General features: G+C 35.5%; 1 protein-coding gene across 2 annotated transcripts in view; it reads left to right on the top strand.

Moving 5' to 3' along the window:
- THSD7A (thrombospondin type 1 domain containing 7A) overlaps window positions 1–25,030 on the top strand; it is a 491,805-nt gene that overhangs the window by 455,420 nt on the left and 11,355 nt on the right. For both annotated transcript variants that reach the window (XM_006162059.3, XM_006162058.3), the window contains exons 15-23: window positions 142–147; window positions 1,579–1,712; window positions 8,827–8,980; window positions 11,417–11,561; window positions 13,763–13,878; window positions 16,727–16,844; window positions 17,098–17,243; window positions 17,654–17,828; window positions 23,022–23,195. In XM_006162059.3, the coding sequence (XP_006162121.1) occupies window positions 142–147; window positions 1,579–1,712; window positions 8,827–8,980; window positions 11,417–11,561; window positions 13,763–13,878; window positions 16,727–16,844; window positions 17,098–17,243; window positions 17,654–17,828; window positions 23,022–23,195 (1,168 nt within the window). The remainder of the gene's footprint in view (window positions 1–141; window positions 148–1,578; window positions 1,713–8,826; window positions 8,981–11,416; window positions 11,562–13,762; window positions 13,879–16,726; window positions 16,845–17,097; window positions 17,244–17,653; window positions 17,829–23,021; window positions 23,196–25,030) is intronic.

Here is a 25,030-nt window from a genome sequence, read left to right as displayed (position 1 = left end):
ATGTGTATATATATATATATAGGCTTATATACATGGATAATGATACTTGAAATGTAGAACCTAAGTTATTCTCACAATATACTGACATTTTTTACTTACCTTTATTTCTCCTTTCGTCTTTCCTGTTGAACACTAATCCAGGCACAGGTAAGAACTCTTAAACCTCATGGTTCACTTCACTAATCTTTACAAGGTAATGACACCTTTTATTAACGCTTTCGTGCTTTTTAGAGAGGTAAAATGTACAGGCTGACTGAAAATGGTTGAGTGGAGATTGCATTGAACTAATTTGCAGTTTCTCCAATGCCAGAGATTAGCATGAAAGCCATCAAAGGATTAGGAATAAGAATGTTTCCCTTCGATTTTGCCTTTCCTCCCAAGTTGCAGGGTAGTGTTTTACCCTGTCATATTTAGTGCTATAATACAACACTCAAATGTGACTATGATCATGTAAGGCAGTAATTGCATAAAGCTGACTCCAACCAACAGCATGTATTTTTTAAATCATGTTTGGTTCAGGTCCGCATTACTTATTTTATTTGGGGTTTTAGTCTATTAAGTTTGGCACAAAAGGATGGTCCCAAAGGGCTATTTAAGCCTACATTTTCTGAAATAATTACATAAAACTTTCATATGATATAGTTTGTGTGTGTGTGTGTGTGTATGTGTGTGCATATGTAAAAAATAGAATTGGACTGGCATAGATTATGAAAATATTTGAAAAGATTTTTCTTGAACAGTTGAGTCGGCTCTGTTTCAGTGCATTGTGGGCTATTTATTACCTTTATTTACTCATTCTTCCCATTGAGTTAAGAGCATAATCAGTTCAAAGTTCTGAAATTCCTGAAACGAAGGACCACATCCCAAACATGAAGCCAAAAGCCATTATAAACACCAGAGCACACAGACAATTTACTTTGATTCCTGTGGCCCTAACTACTTTTTCTGTGACTGTAAAATGAGACCAATTTCAAGGCTTGTTTTCTATCCCGAAATGGTTAAGAATTACTTTTAACTTCATTTTATATTACTGATCTTTTAATTTAGTTTCCTATATGAAATATAAAAAATGCAAATTCTCAATATCATATATATTATCTGGAAAATAGGCCAAATTCTATTTATTTGTAAAACAGCTTTAGCTATATATTCATTTTTTCACCCATTCATATGTTCCTTTATTTATTGGACAAAATTCTATTACATGCCTAATTTTATGAGCACACTGGGCTAAGTATTGAAGGCACATGACACTGAACAAAGCAGATGTCCAGAGAATTATATAATGGTGTGATCAGCAAGATCAGTACTGGAAACTATGTAATCTATCCAGTGTGGCAGGTGGGTCAGGTTTACACCTGCATAGCATAGCAACAGAATAAGTACAGTACAGCAAGCCCTGCCCTTAACTGCTAGAATTCTCAAGAGAGTTCTCTCTACTCCTGTTTTAAACTGTGTAATAAACCATGAAGGAGAACGATGAAAGTAGCTTAACAATGAAATCATACTCGTTACAGTGAGGGAAGCTTCCCACTCACTCTCGAATTCCTTCAGATCACTGAGAACCATGTGTTTCAGGTGTATGAGGTGGTCCCCTGCCACAGTGATTGCAACCAGTACATATGGGTGACAGAGCCGTGGAGCATCTGCAAAGTGACCTTTGTGAATATGCGGGATAACTGTGGAGAGGGCGTGCAAACCCGGAAAGTGAGGTAAGGCCAAGCCAGATTACACAGAGAAGCAAGATGCACAACCATCTCCCCCCCCAAGCTCTTGTGTACCAACTTAGTGTTCACTCCTCCCTAGTCTCCTGAATAAATTGTCTCTAGAGATGTCTTTGACAACTCTGTACTCATAGAAAACTAACGTGATCTGCTTCAAGCCACATTTTATGATTAGACCTTGAGATTTGGGAAGGTTTACATCAAAATATCTTGAAGGAAAGGAGTGGCATGTTGAAAGAAACCTTAACTTGTGTAGATGTTCAACCCCAATAACTTTTTTCTTAAAGGTCAACTCTATTTCTAAGTGCATTTTTTAAACATAATCTGTTTGGACTCTTTCTATAAAACTGGCCAACTTTCGATCACTCTCACCTTGTCTTCACAGCCTTCTCTGAAACCCCCAACTGGTTATTGCCTCCCACTTGTCCTGTAACTGTACTGTCCAATAGGCCAATAGCCACATGTGGCTTTTGCAATTTAAATTTCAACAAGTTAAAATTTAAAAAAAATTTAATGTTTTTACTCGGTCACATTAGCCATATTTCAGCTGCTCAGAAGCCACATGTGGCTAGCTATTATGTTGGACAATACAGATAAAGAATATTCCCCAGCATTCTGGAAAGGCCCATGGGGCAGTGTTGCTCCCTCATTCATATGTCCCTCAATGTGTTGAAAATTCCATTTACCTATCTCTCACCTTTGGGACACTCTGTAAGTTTCATGAGAATTCCCAAAATCCAAAACAACTTTGATACTCATTACATTTTTCTTACACCATCCGTCCTATGTTCCTTAAGGGTTCTGGAACCTTGTGAAACAAATGCGTGAGGTTCTGTCAGCTCCATTTTACTGATTTGATTCTGAAGTACTAAGTAATATACCAAGAACACTCATCTTAATAAAGTGAAGAATTAGAATTCAAACCCATTTCCTATCACTCTTTGCAACTATGCTGGTGTCTCCTAATACTGCTCAATGGCATACAGTAAAGACTGACATGAAAACATTCAGAATTTATTCGGTCATGTTATGAAGTTCTTACCCATAACCTAACTTTTCATGAATTTAAGATTGATATTTCTTTCTTATTTAATTTTTTAGAGATTTCTGCCTTAGAGTACATGTACTCATGGTGGGTGAGGGGGAGAGACACAAACAATGAGACAAAAAGGAAGAAATCACCCCCCCGGGGGGGAATGGCCATGCCTCAATCCCTTCTCCTCCATTCTTCCCCTGGGATCTTGGGTACACATGCACACACATGCAGCATGAGTTTCAAGTCATTGTGTCTGGGACTTGAACCATGGTCAGCCAGGTGAAAGTACAGTAATGTAAATGTTATGCCAACTGCTGGCCCCAAGATATTTCTTAATTTGCTTCAGTAAGACTAGAGCAAGGTAACATTTATATCATAAAGTCTTTGCCTATAAATGTATATATAGCTTTCCTTTTAATAAGAAAAAATTTTATTTTTCATTTTTCAGAAGCCCACTTGAGCTCTCAGTTTATTTTTCTCTTAGAAATGTAATAAAGGTGAACCAGGGATGGGGACTGGGTGGAGAAGTAATTAGTACATAAAGAAAGAGAAGAAAAATACAGGTATTCCACCTAGCATTCTCATTTCAAATTATTAAAATATTTTTCTTATATTAAAAATTGGGGGCCAGACCCATAGTCTAGTGGTTGTGGGAACTAGATCCATTCCCCGTGTCTGAGCATAGTTCAAATCCCAGCTCAGGTGGATTGAAATACATCGTGTCCATTTGGGAACATAGGGTGGAGAAGTGGAGAAGGGATTGCAACATGATCACATCCCATTGTCCAGTGTGGCAGGTGGGTCAGGTTTACACCTGCATAGCATAGCAACAGAATAAGTACAGTACAGCAAGCCCTGCCCTTAACTGCTAGAATTCTCAAGAGAGTTCTCTCTACTCCTGTTTTAAACTGTGTAATAAACCATGAAGGAGAACGATGAAAGTAGCTTAACAATGAAATCATACTCGTTACAGTGAGGGAAGCTTCCCACTCACTCTCGAATTCCTTCAGATCACTGAGAACCATGTGTTTCAGGTGTATGAGGTGGTCCCCTGCCACAGTGATTGCAACCAGTACATATGGGTGACAGAGCCGTGGAGCATCTGCAAAGTGACCTTTGTGAATATGCGGGATAACTGTGGAGAGGGCGTGCAAACCCGGAAAGTGAGGTAAGGCCAAGCCAGATTACACAGAGAAGCAAGATGCACAACCATCTCCCCCCCCCAAGCTCTTGTGTACCAACTTAGTGTTCACTCCTCCCTAGTCTCCTGAATAAATTGTCTCTAGAGATGTCTTTGACAACTCTGTACTCATAGAAAACTAACGTGATCTGCTTCAAGCCACATTTTATGATTAGACCTTGAGATTTGGGAAGGTTTACATCAAAATATCTTGAAGGAAAGGAGTGGCATGTTGAAAGAAACCTTAACTTGTGTAGATGTTCAACCCCAATAACTTTTTTCTTAAAGGTCAACTCTATTTCTAAGTGCATTTTTTAAACATAATCTGTTTGGACTCTTTCTATAAAACTGGCCAACTTTCGATCACTCTCACCTTGTCTTCACAGCCTTCTCTGAAACCCCCAACTGGTTATTGCCTCCCACTTGTCCTGTAACTGTACTGTCCAATAGGCCAATAGCCACATGTGGCTTTTGCAATTTAAATTTCAACAAGTTAAAATTTAAAAAAAATTTAATGTTTTTACTCGGTCACATTAGCCATATTTCAGCTGCTCAGAAGCCACATGTGGCTAGCTATTATGTTGGACAATACAGATAAAGAATATTCCCCAGCATTCTGGAAAGGCCCATGGGGCAGTGTTGCTCCCTCATTCATATGTCCCTCAATGTGTTGAAAATTCCATTTACCTATCTCTCACCTTTGGGACACTCTGTAAGTTTCATGAGAATTCCCAAAATCCAAAACAACTTTGATACTCATTACATTTTTCTTACACCATCCGTCCTATGTTCCTTAAGGGTTCTGGAACCTTGTGAAACAAATGCGTGAGGTTCTGTCAGCTCCATTTTACTGATTTGATTCTGAAGTACTAAGTAATATACCAAGAACACTCATCTTAATAAAGTGAAGAATTAGAATTCAAACCCATTTCCTATCACTCTTTGCAACTATGCTGGTGTCTCCTAATACTGCTCAATGGCATACAGTAAAGACTGACATGAAAACATTCAGAATTTATTCGGTCATGTTATGAAGTTCTTACCCATAACCTAACTTTTCATGAATTTAAGATTGATATTTCTTTCTTATTTAATTTTTTAGAGATTTCTGCCTTAGAGTACATGTACTCATGGTGGGTGAGGGGGAGAGACACAAACAATGAGACAAAAAGGAAGAAATCACCCCCCCGGGGGGGAATGGCCATGCCTCAATCCCTTCTCCTCCATTCTTCCCCTGGGATCTTGGGTACACATGCACACACATGCAGCATGAGTTTCAAGTCATTGTGTCTGGGACTTGAACCATGGTCAGCCAGGTGAAAGTACAGTAATGTAAATGTTATGCCAACTGCTGGCCCCAAGATATTTCTTAATTTGCTTCAGTAAGACTAGAGCAAGGTAACATTTATATCATAAAGTCTTTGCCTATAAATGTATATATAGCTTTCCTTTTAATAAGAAAAAATTTTATTTTTCATTTTTCAGAAGCCCACTTGAGCTCTCAGTTTATTTTTCTCTTAGAAATGTAATAAAGGTGAACCAGGGATGGGGACTGGGTGGAGAAGTAATTAGTACATAAAGAAAGAGAAGAAAAATACAGGTATTCCACCTAGCATTCTCATTTCAAATTATTAAAATATTTTTCTTATATTAAAAATTGGGGGCCAGACCCATAGTCTAGTGGTTGTGGGAACTAGATCCATTCCCCGTGTCTGAGCATAGTTCAAATCCCAGCTCAGGTGGATTGAAATACATCGTGTCCATTTGGGAACATAGGGTGGAGAAGTGGAGAAGGGATTGCAACATGATCACATCCCATTGGCAGGTGTTTTTTAATTACCCTCTGGCAATTAAAAACAAAAAGAGAATTTGATGAGGTTGGTTGGTTGCTTTGCTAGAAAAAAAAAAACATTATAATGGAAAAACTGTTTGTTCACTTTCTCCTTTAACTGTCTTTATACATGTTACTTTTTTTGCTTTGAAAATAGTCCCTATATTTCTAAATAAAGTAACTTTTCAGATCAATCTATTTTTTTCACTAAACAACTCTAATGCAAATAGAGAAAAGAGAGGGTGAATATTGATTGTGATCTCTGCTCATGTAATAATGTTCCTATTTGTTACTGATTGAGTAGTGTATCACCCTAACCTTATCCTCTGCTAATTAAGGTCGAAATAGCTTATTTAAAAGCAAATACTGGATGACACTTCAGGATAGATGAGTCTATAAGAAAGCCATTTTAAATTTATCCAATTTCATTCTTCCTCATTTAGAATGATATTGAGTGAGTGAGAGAAATAGATTCATAGAATTTGGTATTTTCACACTGACATTTTTAGAATTGTCAGCACATGGTAAATGTAAGTAAATAAATAAATAAAACAGATTTAGTTACTTTTATTGCTGCTTTGCATTCTCTGCCGACAATGTGCCTTTTATTGCCTCACATGTGATGGGTCTCTGGACTAATTTTCAGCTTCAACTTGGTTTTCTACACTACAAATTTCTAACACAGTTCAACTTTTCTCATGGTATAATTCTGTTCCTTGAAAAGGAAAAAGGCTTTCGTTTACACTCAAAACATGATCCAAATATTTATTCTATACTCTAGAGTGATTACAAAACCTGTTCATACAAAATAAATAAAACCTGTATGTAGTCTGAATGCCAACAAGAGGGTTTTTTTCAAGAGTGCCACATTCAAGCAGTGAAATTCAAATGTAGTCATAAAAAATGTGTATTAAAAAATAATTAGCAAACGTAAGATGTCCAAAATGTATTAATGCTTTTTTTCTTAAGTGGCACAAATAGTAGATTAAGTTTGCTTCTATTTTATAAAATAAAAATATATATTAAATTAATAGTCTGTTCAAAAGTAAGTCAATAAATATAGTTGGTTAAGAGTGGTTGTCTCTGAATGATGAAATTATAGGTACTCTTATTTCTTTTTATTTTCTAAAAATGAATATATTATATTACCTGCAAAAATACAAAATTAATGGAAGTAAAGAACTCTTGAAAAATGAAATTTTATGTGTATAACTTCTTAATAAAATTTCGGACATCTGTTCTGAACTCTGAATCAATAGGCGATTTTACGAGTTAATCATTGTACATTGTGTGAGTCCTGCCATGAGTATAATCTTTTCCTAATAGCATATTCAACTTTTGAATTTTGAAATGCTCTGTCTCTCCCATGTCTTCCCTAAGCTATCAACAAAACATTTTTAAGATGCTATAAGGTAGAACTTTTTCATGAAAAAATAAAATTCAGAGATTTATAATTTGATTCTTTCTTTCAACAATGAAATCACCTAAATAGCTACCTTCATAAGTTTTTGTAATTGCTTTTTATGAATTTATCTAATATGGTAAAAATATAGAGGTAGGTATTTATATGGATATTTTTCAGACTACAAACCCAATTAAGTCATGACCAAGGCATGGTTTTCCATCTTTGAATGTATCCCACACAAAAAGGATATTTGGCAGCATTTTTCAGTAAGATAATACTACAGGGTATATTTGTGAAGATTCAATGTCCCTACCAATCATAAATCTCTGAGAAAACTTGGGATTCCAGGAAAAATTGGCAAGGTAATTCAACTGACATTTTAAAACATTGCAATGGGCTTGTGAAGTTTAGGAGATCAAGCCTTCCTTTGCATCTCCTGCAATGCAGTTCTTCTCCTAAACCATTAATTTGCTTGATCTTCTCCAAGTTATAGATGGGGTACAAAGTTTTTCTTATCTACTATTAAAGTCCCTGGATGGAGATTATTAACTAGAGTAAAATTGAAGTCTGGTACTAGCCACATGAATTAGGTTCTCAAGAGATGATAAAGAACCCTCATAACTGCTTATAATAGAATAAAGTGAACTACAAGGTTTAAATATGTTCTGTTAAAAAGAAAACTAATTGGGACCAGCAGTTAACATAATGGCTATGTCGTTGGATTCCCATGCAGTTGACCGCGGTTCGTGTCCTGGACCTGGTGGTTTAAAACTCACGCCGGGCACGTGCGCGTGCGCGTGCGTGCCCAAGATCCCAGGAGGAGAATGAAGGAGAAGGGATTGCAGCGTGGCCATCCCCCCTGGGGGATGATTTCTCACTTTCTGTCTCTCTCTGTCTGGCGAACGCACGCACCCTATAGCAAAAAGCCTCTCCAAAAAAAAAAAAAAAAAGAAAGAAAGAAAAAAAGAAAAGAAAACTAACAATAAAAAGACAGGTTAAAATATAGGAAGATCCAAATTACCACAATGAGACAATTTTTGCTATTATCATTATAATTATCTTTTCACTTTTGACTTTCTTTTAAATTTAGCAGTAGATGGGATGCTAAGATGACTTTAAAATAATAAATGACTAAAAACACTACAAAAACACTTAATAAGCCTCTCATTTAGAGATTTCAGTGTACCTAATTATTCATTGTGTATGAATCAACTCCACCTTCTCTATGGAATCCACCATTTTTCTTGAGAAGAAAAAAAAATGCATTATATGCAAAATACAACCTCTGTATAAATCTCTTCTGACCACAAGTTTCTGTCGCATATATGAATGTAAATGACACTCTGCTTTCAGGAAAGCTGATATGACACACGTTTTATAAATTATGATCATACATGCAACTATGTCCTTTTCAATCATGCAGAAGCACTACAAATATCTGGGGAGGCAAGGATACTTTTAAGTCTTTATTTTGGGAGAATTTTATTCATTAGTCACAAAGCTTTCTGCCTCCAACCCTGGCTCTCCAAACCCATGATGATATCTTAAGGAGAACCAACTGTCTTTTGGGTGGACCATCATTCTAAATGTGGTTCTTTCACTTCTAGAAGATACATATGTTCTCTAGAAGATATCTATGTTCTCTTCTAGATGTATGCAGAATACAGCAGATGGCCCCTCTGAACATGTTGAGGATTATCTCTGTGACCCAGAAGAGATGCCCCTGGGCTCTAGAGAATGCAAATTACCATGCCCTGAAGACTGTGTGATAACCGAATGGGGTCCTTGGACTCCATGTGCTTTGGTGAGATGATTAACCATTTTATTAATATAGTATTTGTCTGACTCCTTACCACTAAAGCTTTAAAGTTATGACTGAGGAAATGTAGTAACTTCGTTAATTGTGTGCTGTATTTACCAAAGCAAGGTGGATTTTCTTGGCTACTTCCTTCAATGACTGGGCCATCTAAAGTCAGTAGTATTTCCTCACGCTTGAACAGCTCAACCTTTGTAAGCTTCATGTTCTTCTCAATCCTTCCTCTTAACCCAGCACAAAATGCCTTCCCACAGTTTGCCTTATAAATATACAGCATGCTAAAAACCTCAGTGGTGATAATGATTCCCTCTAGGTGAAAGGGAAAAGGAATGAAGCTCTAGTAAAGGCACTTGAATGGTGTCAGGCTATTTTCATCCATTGCTTTGTGACGAAATCATTTTATTTAAATGGTAGGAATCATCTTTCACTCAGTGGGGAGTATTGCACTAGGAATATTAACACTAAAATGTAAATGGTCCCGGGTAGGAGAATGAGGAGAAAGAAGAAAGCTGTGCAACAACGGATCTCTTTCCACACACTGCTATCTCTTTGGACCTGGATAGCCGGCTGAGAGTTTGAAATCACACAAAGCTTTCAGAGTTCGACAGCCAGTAGGGGCTCTTCCACAGAACTCTGGGAAGAGACTCATTTGAACAGAACTGGCTGCACAGGGAGGAAATTTGGCTTTACCCTTGGGTACCTTTGTAAAGCTGTACACTTTAAAAACGGCATTAAAAGTATGAAAAAATACATCTAATGTGGAATTAATTTGTTGAAATACAATACTGGGCCATTTCAAAGAAGAGCTTACGGTGCAGGTTTTCCAAGGAGAAATTGATTTTCCATCCCAGTGTTAACATTATTAAAGATGCTGATTGGCAACCAACTGATACAACAAAAGCAACACAGGGCTGTCAGTTGACTTGAATACAGGTTAAATTATAATAAAGAATTAACTCTTTCACAACAGTATGCAAATGATGCTTTATTCTAATTTCACAGCATCAGATTCAAAGTTACCTCAAATAGTTGTGCTACAGGGACCAGCAGTTAGCGTAATGACTATGTCGCTGGACTCCCGTGTAGTCGACCGCAGTTTGCATCCTGGACCCAGTGGCTTAAAATTCATGCCAGGCGTGTATGCATGTGTGCCCAAGATCCCGAGAGGAGAATGGAGGAGAAGGGATTGCAGTGTGGCTATCCCCCCTGGAGAGTGATTTCTTGCTTTCTGTCTCTCTGTCTCTCTCTGCCTATCTGGCAAGCGCACATGCCCTATAGCAAAAACCGCTCCAATAAATAAATAAATAAATAAATAGTTGCACTACATTCTAGTGTCTATGCTTACAGTTTTGAGGTTCTTATTGTCACAGATTGTGTTGCAAAGAGTATTTCTTTTTGTAAAGTAAGGAACTTTAAACATCATCTCCATTTGATGGGGATTCTAATAATAAGAGTACTAATCTGGAACGTTGTTCATTTGGTTTCTTTTTTAAATGACAAAGGACAATCACTCATTCAGCCTTGACCAGGTATAAAAGAGAGTTCATGAAACAACTCTGTGATCCTGAAAGTTTGCCAGGAGACATGCTTAGGATGAGAATAAAGTTCAGCTAGTGAAGTACTATGCATGTTGAGCTTTATATTTTACCTTTAATTCATCTTGTGACCTCACTCAGGCCTTCATTAAACAAACCCTAATCAGCATTTACTGTCTTCCAGGAACTGTTAGGAGCAAGAACACAGATATATAAAACATATTATTCATATAATTCTCTCAGCACACTCACTCTGTAGGGAGGGAGAAGACCTTTACATAACTCACATTATATGAGGACAATGTGTGTTATTCCAGTGATGAGACCAAAGTACATCAGGAGCAGAGGAGGAGAAAGCAATTATTTTAGGCCTAAAAAAGCTCGTCCCTGGCTACTTTCTGTTCTTAGAAACCAAATGTTCTCAGGAGAATGAACCAGTAGGAGAATGGCAAGCCAATCTTTTTAGATGCTAAATTGTGTTTGTGTGCATGTGTGTATACTCATTAGGAAAACATGAGTCCATAACACCTAGAGGATTCAAGTTGCCCTTTAATAGGTTTTCAGGTCCAAGAAACTATTATATTCTATGTGTGCATCTGTAAGCATGGACATATGCGTTTGCATAGGTGTGAGGGGATATGTGTATTAGGACTTGATACATAGCATAGCACCTGATGCTTCTTTTAATTATTAATGAATGGAGTATATGAATCTCACTGAAAACCTCGTTTTATACATGGAAAAACTGAGGCATAATGGAGTTAAGTAATTTATTCAAGTTAGCCAGTGACCCAGGTGTTCTAATTTCTGCACCAGTGTTCTCCCCAATATATAGCTTTTGTGTGGCTGAAAATTCACCTTTCTGAGGCATTATGTTGTTCTTTGTAAGCCTTGCAATCAAAGCAATTTCCGGCAAAGGTCAGCTGATCCCATCAGACAACCTGCTGATGAAGGAAGATCCTGCCCTGATACTGTTGAGAAGGAACCCTGTAACCTGAATAAAAACTGCTACCACTATGATTATAATGTAACAGGTATGTGATCACAGAGTTAAATCCCATGCCTGTTGGCTCTGAAACATTCCTGTCAGCATAGTTCATCTCTGTGTGACTGTTGAACATGCTATTTACTCTTCTGGAACTACTTATTAAATTATAAAAATATTTATCTTTTTTATTTATTAGAAAACATCAAGATATAAAGAATAAAAACATCACACAGACATTAGCTTTTAAAGTAGGTTCTAAATATTCCAAGTGATATTATTTAAGGCATCCTTCCACTTTGGGAAGATAAAAATAAAAATAGTTTTACCCCAGTAATTATATTTACTGAAAGATGTCTTACTTTTTCAGGATATATTTAAGCACCATAACATATTGGGATGAAAATTATTTAGATGTATGGGCAGTTCATAAGCTTGATTAGTTTGATAAAAATGTCATCAATCTTAAACTTGTCAAAACTGAAACAACGATATTATAAAAGGTGTAGTTAGAGGAAGCTGGTAGGTGATGTGGTAGTTAAGGGCTCTGGACATCCACATGACTGACCATGGTTCGAGTCCTGGATCTGGTACCTTGCTTTTTCACTTTCTCTCTCTCTCTTTCACTCTCACTCTGGTTCTTGCTCTTGCTCTGTCCCTATCTGGTCACGATAAAATAAATAAATGAAGTTAAATAAAATAATTCTTTTTAAGAAAGGTATAGATAGAGAAAAATGAATGATTATTTTTTCAGGAAAACAGGCTTCATTGTTCCCTACAACTTTACTTAATATAATTAATATACATCCTCTAGGAAAAAATATGTATTTCATTGGTTCATATGACATGGGACAACATCAAAGTCTATTTTGGAATTTTTCTCAAGTAATTTTAATGCTAAAACAAGTTTAGGAATTTGTATAATGACATTTTACAGTCATATTGGCTTTTTGTTTCTCTTGGTTTTTCTCTTCCGTTTACTTTGATGATGAAAATAAATCAAAGTTCTCTGGGACATGCTATATTATCCTGGAGTAAAAGGTGAAAAAATCAGGGGCCAGAAGGTGGCATGGTGGTGAGGGTGTTGGTCTTTCATATGGTTGACCATGGTTCAAGTCCCAGACCCAGCAGCTGGAGGAACATATGTACATGCGTGCCCAAAATTCTAAGAGGAGAATGGAAGAGAAAGAATTGTGTTATGGCCATCCCCCTAGGGGGTGATTTCTCACTTTTTCTCTCTCTCTCTGTCTTTCTCCAGCAAGTGCACATGCCCTATGGCAAAAACTAAAAAAAGATGAAAGAATTATTTTGCAGAGCCAGCAGATGGTGTAGTGGTTCTGTCCCTGGACTCCTACATGGCCGACAGTGGTTCAAGTCTGAGACCCAGTGGCCTGAAAATGATGCTGGTGGCATGTGTGTACGTGTCCAAGATCCCAGGAGGAGAAGGGCAGAGAAGGAATGGCAGTGTTGCCATACCCCCAGGGGGGTGATTTCTCACTTTGCCTTTTACTGTCTCTGTCTCTCTTTCTCTGGGACATGCTATGTTATCCTGGAGTTAAATATGAAAGAATTAAGGGCTGACAGATGGCGTGGTGGTTGGGGCACTGGACTTCCATATGATTGACCACAGTTTGAGTCCCAGACCCAGCTTTGGTGGATCACACTGGTCACAGAGTACATACACCCATACACCGTAAGACAAAAACGTCTTAAAATAAAAAAGAATTACTTTGCAAAAGACATAAAATAATAAGAAAATTAAGTAAGTATGGTTAAAGTGTTTTGGAAATAAGTATGTTTTTGAAGCATTCAGAATATAGGAAATTAGTAAAATAAGGAGTTTTATTTAAATATAATGATACAAAATATCATTCATTAAAAGTATGATTACTTTGGTATGAGAAAAATAAAGCTGAAATTTTTAATTCCACTTTTATTAAGAAGAAATATTAAATGACATCAATCTGTAAGCCAAAGCTGTTTTTACAATGTCACCAAACGGCTAGCTATCAAGATTGTCAAGTAGACATCTGCCTTCGAGAATAATCCCTGTAGTTATGTGCAACCCCAGCAATTCCATTTGACTTCTGATTTGTTCAAAGATGGACCCATATGCTCTGCATGTGGGATGATTGATCGTGAGGCTTAGGGAGCAATTGTGAATTAAATATGGGATTCAGGTCATCAGAGTTTCATTTGAAATCTGTTTCATATGTAGCCTTCTGTCCTGATGGGCTCCCTTCCTTGCAGACTGGAGTACATGTCAGCTGAGTGAGAAGGCAGTTTGTGGAAATGGCATTAAAACAAGGATGCTGGATTGTGTTCGAAGTGATGGCAAGTCAGTTGACCTGAAATACTGTGAGGAGGTGGGTAAATGCTGTGTTATATCTTTGTGGGTAAATTCTTCTCTAATAATTTCCATTCATGCTGAGCCAGGTGACCTGTGCTCCATGGAGCTCATTGCCAGCAGATGTTTTTCTGCTGTTTGCAGGCTGTTAAATACACTCTTGAAAAGAAATAGTGTCCAAGCTACTTATATAATTTCCTGTATTTGTTCTATGTAGAATCCAAAGTTATGCTAATTAGCTTATTCTGAAAGAATCACTTGGGGAACAATGAATAATCAAGGTGAATAAAGGCAATAAATCTTAATCAGACAACTCATCATCTTTTGTAATTTGACATGATTTTTGTGTAGTGCCTGGGACACCTGCCAAGGTCCACCATTTATTCTCTCTGTTGCTAAACATTGATCGAAACTGGTTAAGTAACACATTTTGATATTAAGATCTAGTACCCAGCTGTGACAAAGTCTAAGTATTCAGATCTGAATAAGAGAGAGCTTGAAATTCAAACAGAAGAATAGAGCCTGCTATTATCATCTTATAGTTACAGAGAACTGTAACTGGTAATTCTCTAATTGATAAAAGTAATGTCATCATTTCTAGAAATGACCTTTAGAAATGTGAGGAAACATAGCTGTTGACCTTTCTTAGTTTTCATGAAGCTTCATGTTATAATCCATTTTTTTAATCTGATTTCCATTCCAAGAAAGTACTTACATTTCTGACAAGTTCAGACACCCGGTGCATCTGAAGTCCACTGGGTCAAACACAAACCAAGATAAGCAGGAGATGCCAGAGATCTAGAATAGATGCAGAGGAGTTTGTAACCTCATCCGAGTTCAGTAGACATGGTCACCATGACTTCGGTCCACACATCCTGAGGGCTATTATAAGCTCACAGTAAATTGTTCTAACTTCTAAGGGAAAAACTCTAGATGGAAACATTTTAACCCATTTAATATCTTCATCATGTAGACCTAACTTATTTAACCCATTTAATATCTTCATCATGTAGAAATAAATTTCATTCCATCTCTATCCATGGAAGCAGAACCTCCAGATGTGCTGAAAATACCGCCTTTTTTAGTTAGTAAAAGCCTCCTGCTATAATCTCATAGCATAACCTAGTCTATTCATACCTTAGATTTAAATAATTAGAAATTTCACACCAGAGCCATTTTGGTTTTGAAACTAATAACGTTGAAGTGATATAGCTATTATAAAGATAGCATCATCATCAATGAAGATTATTATAGTCATATACTCACTGAAGAGCATTCCGTGGCCTACTCTTAGTTGATAAATATGTTTTTTTTTTGTTTTTGTACAAATGCATACATAAATGTTCTTGTGGGTTGGACTGAAATATAAAATGAAAAACTCTGAGAGTTTTTTGAAAGCTGAACCCACATCATATGTGAACATTTTGAAGCTATTTCATATAAAGGACAAAAGCATAAATAAGGCCCTTGATCTCTTAGATTAAAAAGTAAGAAATTGAAAAGTAACTAATTATAATTAGCTGGGAACCTAGATAAGCTTACTCTATGGGCAAAAGTTATACTATTTGAATACTACAATGAAGCTCAGAGATTCAAATCCTAACTTTTTAGCAAAAACTCTTTGGGGAGAAAGATGCTACTTTCTGTGATAATTGGATTAGATAGCTCATATCCTGTTTTATCCATCAGGATTAAACAGTAGGATTAAACAATAGCTCTAAGAAAAACTGGGCTATATTTTTAAACAGTGAACGATTGCCTACCTGCAATGTCCGTGCAAACCCTGCATTCAGTGCAACAGCAGTAGGTACCTCTCGCTGCTTTTCTATCAACCACAAAGGAAGCTGGCATTACTACCCAACAAAGAGGGAAATTAGAGTTAAAGCCACCTAGCACTTTTGTAGTACTTTTATCTTTGGGGTTTTTCAGACATTTATGTACCCAATACCTAGTTAATGGTTTCTCCTTTTCTATTCGTTGATTCCTGAAGATATTTATTTTAATTTACTTAGGCACATCCATTGAGTGAGATGAGAAAGAGAGAGACAAAAATTAAAAGAGAGGTATAGTAAATGTAAGGGAAAAAATAAAACATAGGTGTAATTATGGCTTCCCAGAGTGTCTGTAAACACAGCCTCTTTAACTCTCCAGGGAAATAAGTAAGTCAGCAAAAGTCGAATTCTGTGATTCAAACCCTCTTTCCTTGAGTCTATTATTTTCCTTATATAACACATTATTTTCATCATACCACCTCAGGATTTCTATCTCCAACCTTCCATGACTTTTGAGACAATTTATGAGGTTTTAATTAAGTGATATGGTAAAATTTTTATACCTTTCAACTCTAAGAAATACATTTTACTGGTGTAGAATCTAATGGGAGCACCTGCAGAGGCATGTAACAGACAAAGCATTGATCTGATCCTCCCTCAGTGGATAACTTAGCGCTAAGAGCAATGCTTAAACACAACATAATGTTTCTGAGAATTTTTCTTTTGTCCTTTTCTCCTGCTCCATAAATTAGAAAATATAAACTACTGCCATGAGGAAATAAAAAAAGGTCTTGAAAATTCCAAGAACTGGCAATAAAAAATACGTATTCTTATAACAAGCTCTTAAATATTCCTCTTTTTTTAAAAATTTTTGCTGGAGAGTACGTGCACTCTCCTGGAATCGGCTTTATGGTTTTGACAATTTCAGTATTTGTCCTTAGAATAAACAGATTTTTTTTTTATTCTCTTATGTAGCTTGCTTGTTCTCCCTTATTTTATTCTATTCTTTTTTCTTTTCTATTCCTCTGTCTTCTTTCTTGTCTCCTCCCTGCTTTGACAATGTATCTTGGTCATGTTTCCCTGTTATTCTTTCAGCTTGGTCTGGAAAAGAACTGGCAGATGAATACATCCTGCGTGGTGGAATGCCCTGTGAACTGTCAGCTTTCTGACTGGTCTCCTTGGTCAGAATGTTCTCAAACATGTGGTCTCACAGGTTTGTACCATAATTAGCATTAAGCTAATAGTCAAGGAATATGAGATAAAATGTCCCTCTTGCTTTAAGCCCTATCAGATAATATTCAGAAAAGTTCAATTGGGTGTCTTTCTATCCAAAATATCTGAGCCATACTTGTTTCTGGAATCACCTCAGAAGACATATCTATCATTCCTTCCCCCAATAAGATAGATGTTTCCACATCTGTAGCATCACTTTATAATTGAAATTGCTTCATTTTGTATCCTTAAAGGAAAAATGATCCGAAGACGAACAGTGACCCAGCCCTTTCAGGGTGATGGAAGACCATGCCCTTCCCTGATGGACCAGTCTAAACCTTGCCCAGTGAAGCCCTGTTATCGGTGGCAATATGGCCAATGGTCTCCATGCCAAGTGCAGGTATCAAATCAAGTAGTATAGACTGTGTATTCTTTACCTGAAGTGACTTGGTTTCAGAAATAATGTTCAGAGCTTACAAATGGCAGGTTTCCTCATAAAGATTTTAGGTGCCTTGGCGTTTTATAACCATTTAATTTGTTTTGATAACAAACGCTCCCTGTCCTGTTCTTTTAAATAATTTGGAGACTGATTCATTTTAATGAAAATTTATTTGCCTGTCTTTAGATAAAAAATAAATTGTTCAGTGTATGTTTATAACCAGTGCCCTATAGGACTTCTTCCCTAGGGTTTCAAATGCTTCCACAACTATTCATAAATCAAAATTGATGGTGCAGAGATGACTATAAGTGATGAGCTCTCTAATGAATTGTTTTTCTTTTTCTAATTAGTTATATTTTCTTCCATTCCAGGAGGCCCAATGTGGAGAAGGGATGAGAACAAGAAACATTTCTTGTGTAGTGAGTGATGGATCGGCTGATGATTTCAGCAAAGTGGTAGATGAAGAATTCTGTGCTGACATTGAACCCATTATAGATGGTAATAAAAAAATGATTCTGGAGGAAACCTGCACCCAGCCCTGTCCAGGTATCAACAGCAAAATAGAATTTGTATTTGGCGATTTCTTCCTAGGGCCACAGTACAGAGGGATTTCAGGGGCCGGATGGTGGTGCAGCAGTAAAGCATAATACTTGGCAAGGTTGACCCACTTGGGAATATTCCAGCTTGTGTCCTGAATATGCCAGGCATGATTGCATCCATGATCCAGGGCTGGCTGGGGCTGGGAGTAAATTGTAATATCAGGTCTCTTAGTGTCTATCATTCATGAAAGAAAAAAAGAAATAAACTAAAAAACGAAGGTGAATTCCTGACTTGGCTCAGAAGCCTTGGGAGGCTTTATAAAGCTCTACTCTGAAGTTTCATATGAAAGGTTCCAGCAAAGCCAACATAATCAATTATTCTTCTTATTGGGATTTGTGCAAATAACAGATCAAATTGAGACTGAAATTTTTTTGCAAATAATTTAATTTATGCTTCTCTTTGGTAAAAGGGGGACTAGAGACAAAAAAAAAAATAAATGTTTCAGAGGAAATCTATAGTGTACTTGTTACTAGATTTTAGCTCTGTCCATGTCTATATTTTGAGTTTTTAGTATCTACCTACTGTTTGGACAGAATTCTAACCTGTTTCCTGATTTTAAGTCTGAGGCAAATTTTCTTAACTTTTTAAAGTTTTGATTCATTAAAGCTAAAACTGCTTTTCTTGACATTTAAAACAAATAATAATAATAATAGCAAACTAAAGACAGTGCAGGAGAAGGATAGGCAATGGGGTGGGGGAGGGAATCAAGGTGGTAAAAAAACATTTAACAGATACAAAAGTGGAAAACTTTCTGCTTATAATAATGCATATGATAATATCTGGACCAATATGCAGTGTATTGAAGGTAGAAAAATTAATTTTTTGTGCTGTAAAGATGTACAGTGCATAAATGGAAAAAGATTTTAAAAAGAGAAGGAATTGAATACATAGATAGATACATATGGGATATATATAAATGGAATATATATATCTATATATATTTATAGATATATATCTGTATTTATATATTCAATATAAATTAAGAAATGTCAGCAGACTTCTTATGCAGTAATATTTATGCCAACAGTTAGACCCTTATCTGTGGTAAAGAAGGATCGGGGGCACTGCTTCATAACTTCCAGGGAGAGGTGAATTCTCCCATGTGGCCTCTCTGGGCAGCTCTCTGAAGTTTTCATATCTGTAGAGAATGGTAGTTATGAGCTTATGCCTATGCACAACAGAAAAAATATGAAATTAAAGTTGAGAAAAGAGGGATTGAATATAATATCCATGGGATTTCTAGAAGGACAGAAGAGAGAATGAGTGAACTGTAATATTTAAACACATATGGCTAAAGAAATATTTAAGAAGTCCATATACTAAAAGTTTATTCTGGGTCTTGAGTAGTCAACAATAAGTCTGTAGGATATGTACTGTAGTCGAAACAAAAATGTTTAAAAAAATAGAGAATTAATAAAGCATTAAGAAATTTAAAAAATCAAATTACATACAGCTGGGAGTCAAGACAATATTATGGAAGAAAATATTAAATACTATTTTCAGTGTTGGATACAAGGAGTACATGCAGTAAAATACAGAAAGTTATGGTGTAGTTCTGATACTATAGAAATACTTGATATATAGTGATAAGCTAATACTTAGGAATTTGTTCTTGATGCAAAAAATTGAAATCCATTTCAGTAAGATATAGGAGCTACAGTTCATGAAGAAGACTACAAGTGAACCCATCTTTAACCCCCCCCCCAGTGGTATATTTTTATTCTTCAAATTTTCTTGTAATTATGGTAAGAAAAAATACATATCTGTTTAAGAAACATGTTTTTTTGAAGAAGAACTAAAAATTAAAAATAAGGACTTAGCCCCAAAATGGGCATAAAACATTTTCTGTCTAAAGGATATGATTTAAGAAAAATTTTAAAAGTGAATAAATTATCTATTTTCAAAAATTAAAAAACCTGGAATTGAACCTAAAAGTTTGAAAACTAAAGGATGAATTACTCATCTATTGATTCACTAACATTTATTATTTAATAAATGAATTATTTGAAATGACTATAGTAATAGTCTATAATTTTTTTATTAAAATAAATTGAATGAGAGGCTGGCAGATGGCATGGTGATTAAAAGCACTGGTCTTCCACATGGTGCAGTTCAAATCTCAGGACTGGAGGCTTGCTTTCTCACTTTCCCTTTCTCTTTCTCTCTGTCTCTCTCTTGTCAAATTACAAAATAATAATACATAAAACAAAATACTTTTAAAAATGTAAAAATAATTAGCTGAATAAAATTGAACTAGTCATAAATAAAATAACCTCTGATACTTTGAACTATATGCTAGTCTTTGATGATATTCATCTGTAGCAATGATTTTTGCACACCTTCTTCAGATTAAGAAATTAAGATTTTTTAAAAGACAAAAAATTTAAATAGCCACTGCTATTCAATGAGTATGACATTTCAGTTATGCAAGATGAATGAGTCCTAGAGATATGGTGTCCAACACTGAGCCTGTAGTTAACAATACCGTATTGTACATTAAAAATGTTTTTAAGTGATTAAGGATGGGACAGTGGTACTGAAATAAAAGGTGATACTCTGTAAAGCCAAGTCCAGAGGACTGAACCTTTGGACTTTGATATGTTGAATGGACATATAGTCATCAAAAAGTAAACAAGTCTAAAAGTTAGAAGGCACGCCTATTCTGAAAAGCAATGTCCAACATCAACAATGGAATCACTGTGACAACCACAACACTGAGCAGAATAGGCATCTTTGACTGGCAGCAGTGTATTCTTGACTTGGAATCTTCCCTTAGGTTTTCATTCTCCTTACTGCAGCACAGTCACCTTGTAACTGGCTTTTATTTCTCAAGTGTAATTATAGGCCAGGCACTGGACTTGACGTTGGAGGTACAGTGGGCGACCAACAGACCCCCTACTCACAGCTCTTACCTTCTAATAAAAGAGACATTTGTTGATCTAGCAGTGATATAAAGAGACATAAAATTATAGTTTGTGGTAAATGATGTGAAGGAAAACTACAGAATCTCATCACAACCTAAAATAGGACAAACATAATAATCAAAAGTAATTACAAATCCAGGAGGAGATTACTCTTTCCTTAAAAATTACACTCTATTCATTTTGGCTCCTCTCTTGCTAATTTTTGCTAATGATGGGTTTGAAAGCTAGCAATATGGCAACTAATAAGCATTAAAGAGTAGAATACTGAATGAGGAAGTGCGCTTTGTGTATTTAATTATCTTATATTGGGCAGGTATAGTGTAACTTTATTATCATTACAATGGTTTTCATGGTCAAAATACAAATGTATGTTTAGTATAGGAGAATGCCTCACTCTCTTTTTTTGTTATTAAATCTTTGAGGACTGACATGGATTATTTGGGGGTGATATTATATAACTCACAAATGGTCACTGAAAGATTTACTAGCTTCATTGCAAAATGCAATGAAGATAAGCACATAGTTAAAACCTACAACAAAAAGGTATTCTTTAGTCTCTGGTAGTTTGCAGCCATTACAATTTATACTACATTCATATCAATAGGAATTTTTTAATTTTAATTTTAGTAGTTTTTTCCTAGATAATTAAAAACCAGGAACCAGAAGTGTTATTTCCTAAAACATGAGAGTGTTTCTATAACTTTCTTAGACTACTTAAAATTCTACTTAGTTTCTTTTTCCTTAGTAAGGTATACTAATTATATGCTTTAAAAAGGTCACAAAAATCACTCCACTTTACTATATACATGTATCTATTAGTCAATAATTCATGCCTTGCCAGTATTTCTTAATCATGGCATAAGAAGTTTTTCCATTAATCAGATCTTCAGGCAACTTTGTGCTGATATTAGTCATCTTCAGCATAATATGGGCAATATGAATTATTCATTTGATATGGCTGAAATAATTAAAATGATAAGAATCCCTTATAGACTTGTGTCTATCATAATTAACCTATACTTTAAGCAATATTACCAAGAAGTCAGTCTGGAAGAATGGGAGGGAATATAGGAAAGGTATAAGATACTAAATCTTCCCTGTTCTCAGAGAGGGTGAAGAGGTTAAACTCATGGATACAGTGTGGCGCAGCAATTCTACTTCTAGGTATATACCCAATGGAAACACAAAAGTTCATCAAATGACTTGTACTAAAATGTTCACTTAGCATTATTCATAGTAGGAAAAATATGTAACTCCCCACATGCTCATCAATATTAAAATGGATATTTAAATTATAGTATATTCATATAGGGGAATAAACTGCCACAGTAAGAGTGAACAAACTAGAACCACATAAACATATGATAGATCTCAAAAACATCAGAGTGCAAGGAGCCAAACACAACAAATGATTACAAATGGAATAACTTCTTATAACAGGAGAGGGGTTTCTGAGATTCTTGGAATGTTCTGTCCCTTGATTTGAGAGTTGATGATGTGAATATGTAATTACATTGGGAAAATTGAGCTGTATGTACATTTATGATATATAATCATTTTTGCATGTACATTATTCCTCAATAAATAATTGGAGAAAAGGAGGAATTCGATTGAAGATGTAAATCAGAGGAAATAGCAAGGATTATTTTCCTCCTGTCATTGCTCAGTTGTCTCAGCCCCATTCCTCTGGAAAGATATAGAAATAAAACACAAATACTAGCTTGCCCACTGTGGACTTCAACTCTTTTGAAATTATGAATACCTAGAATATAAGGGCTGTTTATACTTATAATTTTAATGAATCCCTTGAAGATATGGCAAAAAGGATAGTTGGTTTTAAGAAAATATTTATTGCCTCTTAAGAAGAGGTGTGTCATAGTAGACAAGCCCCTTCAAGACATATTAGGTTGTTGGGAACATTGTAACAATTTTTTCTGTTTTTCTGTGCAAAAATCTGTCATGATTTTCCTGACAACCTAGTTTACATTTGATGTTATTAAGCAGCACATAACCTAGTAACAGCCACTCAAAAAAAAAAATCCATACAAACTTATACCATTACATACAGTCTTGAAAATATTATTTAAAGTCTTATGAATATTGTATATGACTAGCATACCTACAAACATTGCCCACTGGGATTTGAATTGAACTGACCATCTGACTAGCTAGTTCTCTGCAGATAAGGCTATAACTACAAAGTTGTGTTTTGCAGGAGACTGTTATCTGAAGGACTGGTCTTCGTGGAGCCTCTGTCAGCTGACCTGTGTGAACAGTGAGGATCTAGGCTTTGGTGGAATACAGGTCAGATCCCGAGCAGTGATAATACAAGAACTAGAGAATCAACATCTATGCCCAGAGCAGACCTTAGAAACGAAATCATGCAATGGTGAGTGCTATACTTCGTGAAATTATATTCATTTTATTAAGACTTTTATATTGACAAGAAAAAAACACAAGATGATGAATTTTCTATTGAACAAGCATATTTGCTAAGATGGCACTCACTAGTGACAATTAAATTAAGGATGAAGTTCTGAATTTTAAAGATTTAGAGGGAGAAATAGTCACCCATTTATAAATTAGATGAGAAATATTGCAAAAATATTTCCCAGTTTTATAAGCTAAAGAAGTCTGAAATCATTAAGAATATGTTATTTCCACTCTTACTTAGCAATAATGATCACATATGAGTCCAAAGTATTTTTAATTTATTTAAATCTAATGACAAAAGGAAAAAAAATCACAAATCAACAGCAAAAACCTGTGTCAATCTGAACATGTTGGACTCACTCACATATGTTCCTCTGATTCTGGCTCACTGGGAGGCTGTGGGAGGATTATGGAGTAACAAGACCATGACAGAGGTCTCTGTCTCTCTCCCTTATCTCTGTGTGTGTCTCTCTCTCTAATGAAAGAAATAAATGCTTTTAAAAAAAAAAAAGACAAGATGGCTAGCCTCCATACTCCCAAGTCAAACAAAAATTTTAAATCTGGTAATTATAAATGTTTGTGAGTGTTTAGAATGATTCTTATATACTGCTGGTAGATGTGTAAATTTGAATCTCTTAGAGGAAAAAAATGAACAATTTTAGTACAGTTTTAAGCTATTTCTACAGTGATGCACAGAAATGTCCCTTCTAGATATTTATCTTAAATAAAAGTACCAGCAGAAATATATAAGGTTGACCATAGAGGCATTGTTTTCATAGCAAAAACATCAAATAACCCAAACTGGAAGAAATTAAATAAATTGGAGTAATTAATATATGGAATTTTACATAGCAGTTAAAATAAATAGACTGTACTTACATAAAAAATTTAGACCATCAGATGTCATAATGGTTACATTGCTGGTTACATAGTCGACCACGGTTTGAGTTCTGGACCTGGCAGCTTAAAATTCATGCTGGACATGTGTGCATGCATACCCAAGATCACGAGAGGAGAATAAAGGAGAAGGGATTGCGGCATGGCCACCTCCTCTGGAGGATGATTCTCATTTCTGTCTTTCTGTCTCTGTCTCTTTGGCGCATACATGTACCATATAGCAAAAAATCTCTCCAAAATAAAAAGTCATACAGAAATATTTCATCAGCAATATTGGCGATCAGTTATAAAATGATACATGGAATATGATCCTTTTTTTAATTTTAAGACCACATAAAATAATATATTAATTTGTGTATGTGTATATATGAATGTGTGTGTGTGTGTGTGTGTGTATAAAATAAAATAATGAAAACGGCACAAAAAGTTTTACATCTACTTAAGAGTAGTTTGTACTGTTAGACAAAAGTTTTACATCTACTTAAGAGTAGTTTGTTCTGGTAGACAGGAAAAGAGATCAGATCAGAAAGAAATATGGTAAGACATCTTGTTTATCTCTTTCATTTTATGCAAAGAATACTAAAATAAATATGGTCAAATGGTAATATTTGTTAAAATTGCATAATGGGTAATAAATTTTAAAAATGGATTCTCTGTACTCATCTGTACATTTGATATTTCATTGCAGTTTAAACAATACACAGAACTAAATTAAAAAAAAAAAAAAAACGCTTCCCACCAAAGTGTGACAGCACATGTAAAAAATTAGTTTGAATTTAGCTATACAGCTGCAATTTGATAATTGGATGGCAACTGTGGGACAATATATTGACATTTGAATCATCAAAGATAGACTTATCATTTATCAATTGTTCATAAATATTGAATTAATAC

This window comes from Tupaia chinensis, unplaced genomic scaffold (assembly GCF_000334495.1).
Source record: "Tupaia chinensis unplaced genomic scaffold, TupChi_1.0 Scaffold139677_1, whole genome shotgun sequence".
Taxonomy (NCBI): Eukaryota; Metazoa; Chordata; class Mammalia; order Scandentia; family Tupaiidae; genus Tupaia; species Tupaia belangeri.
The sequence above is the reverse complement of the archived record's forward strand: the minus strand, read 5'-3'. Positions and strand labels throughout refer to the sequence as shown.